Source organism: Biomphalaria glabrata, chromosome 10 (genome assembly GCF_947242115.1).
Source record: "Biomphalaria glabrata chromosome 10, xgBioGlab47.1, whole genome shotgun sequence".
Classification (NCBI taxonomy): Eukaryota; Metazoa; Mollusca; class Gastropoda; family Planorbidae; genus Biomphalaria; species Biomphalaria glabrata.
The window spans coordinates 21,302,496-21,309,428 of NC_074720.1; the positions used below are offsets into that span (position 1 = coordinate 21,302,496).

Consider the following 6,933-nt stretch of genomic DNA (forward strand, 5'->3'; position numbering starts at 1 on the left):
TTACTCATGGCAAACCAGTAACACAGACTAAAAACGCAAAATACCTAGGTGTTATAATAAATGAAAAACTGTCATGGAATCCACATATTGATGAAACTACAAAAAATCAAACAAAGCATTAGGATTTATTAAAAGAAATTTCTATAAATCAAATAAGAACATAAAACTAAAATGTTATTTAACCTTGGTTAGGCCAATAATAGAATATGCATCCTCTGTTTGGGACCCCTCAACTCAAGAAAACATAAGAGACTAGAACAGACACAAAATAGAGCAGTGCGATTCATAACAAACGAATATTCACATTTGACTAGAGTAACACCTTTAGTAAAATCACTAAATTTAGAAAGCCTTCAGGACAGAAGGCTCAAAAGTAAAGTAGCAATAATACATAAAACACTGAACCATAATCTTCAAATACAAAAACAAAATTTAATAAAATACTCTGAAAGACACAAAGATAAAGGCACATTCCTCGTCCCATATGCTAGGACAAATTTGTACAAATACTCCTTCTTCCCTAGTGCTATTAGAGCATGGAATGGGTTGCCTGAGCTAGCCAGGAAAACCAGTGACTTGGCAGAATTTAAGTCATTGGTTAATATGCATGACTAAATGCATGACGCGTAGGACGTAATCATCTTCTTTTTTGAAGTAACGTCTGTATTATATAAGATAAGAAGATAAGATTAGTGTAGGTGTGTACATTGAAAAATTGTTGTGTTTTTCGTTCGTGTAATTAGAATACTTAGACAGAAGGTGTCTACATAGATTGTGCATTACTGTGTGTAAATTAAAAGTTTTTTTTTTAATTATTATTTACAAATAGGCTATTAGACTAGGCCTGTAGAGGACATTTATAAGTATTTCTTAATTACAGTACAAGTATTGTTCTAAAAAAAATAATCAAACAAGAACATAAAACTAAAATGCAAAAGAAAATAATAATAAAATAATAATAATAATAGTTTATTGGTAGATCTACAACTAGACGTGTAAATTTAAAGAATCTATACAAAATAGTATTTTATTTATTGCTTTGTAAATAAGCACGTTAAACAGAGATATATCTAGAATTAGATACACTAGAGGTATAGTTATAGAGTCTATGTTTCTAGTTTCTACCAAAGACTTTCACGTCAGTCCAACATTTGAGTGGTAAATAATTTTTAAAACATGGCTGAAAGTGAATAAACTAGAAACAAAAATAATAATAAGGAATGAGGTGTAAAGGGCTCTGATAATACATTTAAAAACAGATTTGCCTTCACGTCTCGTGCACAATCACCTAACCTGTTCACACTTAAAACTACCTTTAACCTCTGGGGACCAGGAGTAGATGTCACCAAGCTAGCTCGTTTGATATAACGCCGCCCCCCCCCCCCCTTATTCTCCTCCGCTGGTCTAAAATGACGCTCAGAGACCGGCACCTTCGACATAGGGGTCACGGAGGTCACGTCAGAGACTCCTGCCACGATCGGGCCAAGAACAAACAGGTAGCGCTGAGGGATATAACGAGTTTCATTTGGAAGTTCTCTTGGCAGGGGAGCTCACTAACTCACAAACTAAACGGGCGCGAGGGGGGAGAGGATGGAGAACAGTCGCAGCCGACCAAGTAAAAAATGTGTATGCGCGTAGGGACGTGGAGGTCAGGAAAGAGGATGAGCAGGACAGAGAGGGACATGTTTATCAGTAGAGAAAACAGATAAGGCAATACAAAAACAGATAAGGCAATACAAAAACAGATAAGGCAATACAAAAACAGATTTTAAAAAATGAAACTTAAGATTCAATAAAACAAAAAAAATCTTTCATAAATTTAAGATAAAACTTTAATTTTTCCTGTGGCAAGAAGTGCTTAAGTTAAGTTTATAATAAAACTTTTTATAATTAGCAAATTAAAACAAAAAATAACATTCAACACGGACAACTCTATAGATACGGAGACATCCGTTTTTGAAACGATTACATTTAGTAAGTAGGCGGCTGTGTAGCAATCTCTCTTTGACGTTAATAGCACTGAAAAGGGGGGGGGGTGAGTTAAGATGGAAAACATAAGGCTGAGATTGATAAGTCTAGGATGCCAATCTCTAGCATTGTTTATCATTATCTTTACTGAGCTTGTTCAATAACTAAAATGTGGTAAAATAAAAGTGCACATATTCTACATAAATAAAAAAACACTTAACAGAGAATGAGATTGTGTATTGAAAGAGGTATAATGTCCCCAATGTTACAAAACGTATAAAAGATTAGATAAAATGCTCTACACTGGAAACTTTCCAAACAAATTCTTGCACATGTGTGGGGCCGTATGGGAAAAACTGGGGGCTACTAACAAAGTAACCAAGTTTAATTTCATTAATAATGTCCACACTATCCACTGGAAGCCACAAGCCAATAGTTGCTTTAAACATGGCTACTGGCAGCTTTGTGTAGTAAAAACGTGCGACAATGTGGGTTACTTCCCCTGTCATTTTGTAACATTTAGTGAGAATACGTGAATTTGTTATAGAATAATTGGGAGGGGGGGGGGTATAATCCTAGTGACTAGAAGTTATTTAGTTTCCTGACTGAAAGCTTGCTGTATGTTCAATGCATCAATCACGTTGATGAAAAGGTGAGGTTCTAAAACATATATGGGGGTCAGCAGCACGTTCAGACGAACTGTTTGGATACACGTGACTAAATAAATACACCTAAAACCATTTGGAAAGGTAAACTGGAGTCGTGGTTTTCTTCCTACAGATATATGACATTAGTCTATATATCAATCTGCAAAGAAAGATCATTTGATCTATACATTGTATTTAGTTATTATAGACAAACTCGAAGGACTTCTTGCTTGCTTTCTGTTTTATTGGTTGATGCATTGTGAATACGGGCCTAGGAAGAAATAATCTTCTTTGCGAGTGTGTGCGTGTGTGAGGAGGATGTATTCTGTTTAGGTGAAAATAAAACATTGTGTCTGTTATTCTCTTATATTAGTTGGAAGATTATAATTAACTAATTGTGTAGGAAGGAGTAAGTTGATATTCTCTTGTTTAGGCCTATTTCAACGCTCTTCATTAATCCAGAACTATAGTACACACACAATGTACCAATGTAATCTACCACACTCAATCATCAATGTTATCTTCACATGGTTGCTTCTTTTTCTTAACCTACTAACATAGAATAGTCTAGATCTATATAGTATATACACATGTGCTATTCGTACAACTGGGCAACATAAAGCCTTAACTTTGAATAATTCACATTTCTATTTACACAATCCCTTCTCCTAAATTATATTCTGTCGGGAGGGGGGTGGGTTGCTGCCAAATTTCCTAAATGTTTTTTACAGTCTGCTATATAAAGTTAGGATCTAATCAGTAAATCTATAAATATTTTTGTGTGTTGGCCTTGATAAAGTTGATGTACTAGAATAGAAGTGCCAGATCTAGGGTTACAACAAAGACCTTCCCAGCCAATTTTGTGATAAGGGGATAGAACGGAGTCGAAGGACAACAAATTGATGGACCTAGAGAATAAAAACTAGGACTAGGTCCTGAGATTTTGATAAATATGTGTTTTGATTTACGGACAATGAATATATAGTTCTTTTTAATTTTATTTTAATAATAACTTAGCAATTGATGTTTTTCTCTAGATCTAGATCTACCTACTGTGAAAAAAAAATGTTTTACAAAAAAAAAATTCACATATCTTGGGAGCTTTAAGGTTTCATAAACAGCCTTGATCCTGATTAAGACTAGGGCATTATTAAAAGATCCAAAGGTACAAAATATCTGAGTTGATTCTCTTTTCAGTGCTTTCCAATTACTTTATTATCTTACAAATTGCAAACATTACTTCAAAAAAGAACATAATTACATTCTCACACATAACATATTATGTGTCAATCTATTCATTTATGTCAATCGGTGACTTAAACTCTGCTAAGTCGGTTTTCCTGGCTGATTCAAGCAACCCCTTCCATTCTCTAAACTCTAATTGCACTAAGGAAGAATGAGCGCTCGTATGAATTGGTCCTAGCATATGGAATAAGAAATGTGCCTCTATCTTTGTGTCTTTCTGAATATTTTATTAGGTTTTCTTTTTCAATTTCCAAATAATGGTTTAGTGTTTTATGTATTATAGCAACTTTACTTTTTATTGTTCTGTCCTGAAATGTCTCTATGTTACGTGATTTTATTAAAATTAATGGTATTTCTCTTATTAAATGTAGGCCTAAAATATTCGTTTGTTATAAATCTCACTGCTCTTTCTAGATTTATTCTAGATCTAGATCTATATTACTTTTACTTTAGTTTAAGTTCTTCTTGAAGTACAAAACGCTTGCCTAACATTTAACTACTAATTAATTAATAATAAACGTTAAAATGCAAGAAAAGTAATAATTTTTCCCCACATTAAAAAAGGTGCTTGTACGCCATAACATTTAACTACTAATTAATTAATAATAAACGTTAAAATGCAAGAAAAGTAATAATTTTTCCCCACATTAAAAAAGGTGCTTGTACGCCGTACAGGTGCGTAACGTCACAAAAAAGCACTAGAAATGATGTAATCTAGATCTAGAATTTCTTTTCGAGTAACTAGTCTAACTCTAAATCTAGATCTAGATTAGAATTTCTTTTTAAATATTAAGTTACGTAGAATCTACATTCTATATGATCTATGACTAGATCTGTAGAACTAAGATTAGAGTTATAAAAAATAAAGGCGCTTATAAAAAGAAGATTATATTTATAATTAATATAATTTAGAGTCCATATCTAGAAATAGATAGTTCTATATAGACATTATAGATTATAGTCTACTTAGTAACTTAGTCACAGCTCTTCTATTCTTAGTATTCTAGATAACAAGAATTTAAGTTCTATATCTAAGACTAAGATCTAATCTAGATCTAGGACTAGATCTAGAATCTAGATTAGTAAGAAGATATCTAGATCTAGATTTCAAAATGAAAATAAATTTCTACACGAATTCTATAGACCTAGATCTACTTACCGATGCCATAATGTCTTCATCTGTCTCAGGTTCCGGCTCAGCCCAATCCACAGCTATTGTATGCCCCCAGAGTTGAACTCGACCAGGGATCAGCTTTCTCCTTGCCATGGCCGCTGCACGGTGATTTTCGTACTCAACAAAAGCAAACCCTCGGTTTTTGGACTTGTCGACGGCACTGGGGTAAACGATGACGTCAACCACTCCTTCTGTGACCTTGGACATCTCGCTCAGGATTTCATCTCTCTGTTTCGTTTTGGGAATGCCCCCGACGAAGAGTCTGCAGTTGTCCACACTGAGACAGACGCCGAGAAATCTGCCTTTGCAGACCTCATAATTGTTGAGCAGTTTGACTGCACGCTTGGCGTCCGCTCTATGGGCGTAGGTGCAGAAAGCGAAGCCCCTGTTGCTGCCACTGAAGTCCATCATGAGACGAAACTCGTACACTTTTCCGATGTTCATAAATATAGGCACAAGCATATCCTCATAAATGTCCCTCGGAATTTTTCCAACGAAAATCTCGCATCCTCTGGCAGGAGGTGGCCCGCTCCAATCCGGAGGGGGGCCCCCGAATTTACGCTGCCCGTTCTCTTGAATAAGGTTATATCCAGTTTGCTGAATAAGGCTAATTAGAGCATTTTCATTCGGCGCCCCAGTGACGCCTTGAATAGTGGGCTTCGCCGATTCCATTTCTAAGATTTAATTTAATACACTATAATAAATTCTATATCTAAACAAAACGAATAGTAACTCGAAAAAAATATTCTATTTTGAGAATGGCGTCTTTTGTGTCATAAAAGTAAACATAAGCCAGCCACCTCGTGGAGTAGTACGCACCGACTAGAATTAGAGACTAGTCTAAGAGCTTGGGGAAAAAACCAGCTCGCTGTCTATTCTCTCGTCATGCGCAGAATTGTTCAATGCCCTGTCACTCATTATGATATCAATGAAACCACGCCTATTTGTTGCAGGTCAGGCTTAGTGTGTGATAGAATTACACGTCCCGTGATTGTCTATACTTCTTGACTAGCGGAGTTACCTACCTGTCTAGATTAGATTTCCAAATGCATATATATAGATCCAGTTTTGGTCCATTCTTTACGCGAAAATATTATTTCAGTTTACTATATTAATGCATTTTTTTCATTGTTTTTATTTTTAGTTAGATCTAGGTTAGTGATGTTCAACCTTGTTAAGCCCGAAAGTCACATAAATTTTAGACCCTCGTCACTGGCCTCATCATTACAATAATAATAATAAAATACTTAATAAATCGTCCAATAGAATTGAACCTCTATCGCCTATGGCTTTATCGTGCATTGTGGATAGGAATTTCGAGAGGCCAGAAAGCAACGTATTACGGGGTAGATGTGGCCCGAGGAATGTATTTTGGCCGTGGGCGAAGCCAGGTTAGGGGGTTCAACCCCCCCCCCCTCATTGAAAATCTCACCGCAGGGGGGTGGAGGGAGAATTCTGTGACTTTTTTGTTCTGTAATTTTGTTTATCACAAGTGAGATTTTAATGTTCAACCACCACTTGCCTCAGCGCAGCCCGGGGGGGGGGGGGGGTAAACGCATTTCCAGAGATTTTGTATGTTAAAAAAAACTTTTCATTATAAAACTAAAGCAAACAACACCAGGGGTTTTGAGTTTAAACCCCACCTCCATAGAATTTTAAGTTTAAACCCCCACCCTCCAGAGGTTTTTGACTTGAAAATTCCACTCCAGTGGGTTTGGAGGTTAAAACCCTTCTCTTCAATATAAAGCTACAGTCACCGAATTCTATGACCGTAGACAAGTTTTGAGTTTAAAACTCCCTATGAGGGTTTTGACTTTAACCCCCTCCAGCGGAATTTTGGTTTAAAACCCCCTACAGAGGGTTTTGAAATTTAAAACCCCACTCCAGCGGGTTTTGAGG

At 35.9% G+C, this 6,933-nt stretch overlaps 1 protein-coding gene across 2 annotated transcripts in view; it reads right to left on the reverse strand.

Annotated features, from left to right (window-relative positions):
- Positions 1-6,226, reverse strand: part of LOC106054461 (APOBEC1 complementation factor-like) — a 29,008-nt gene extending 22,782 nt beyond the window's left edge. The window contains exon 1 of one of the 2 annotated variants that reach the window (XM_056044056.1): positions 5,020-6,226. In XM_056044056.1, coding sequence (XP_055900031.1) covers positions 5,020-5,706 — 687 coding nt within the window. In that variant the 5' untranslated portion in view covers positions 5,707-6,226. The remainder of the gene's footprint in view (positions 1-5,019) is intronic. The other variant, XM_056044055.1, reaches the window with a different exon arrangement.
- Positions 6,227-6,933: the final 707 nt, after the last annotated feature.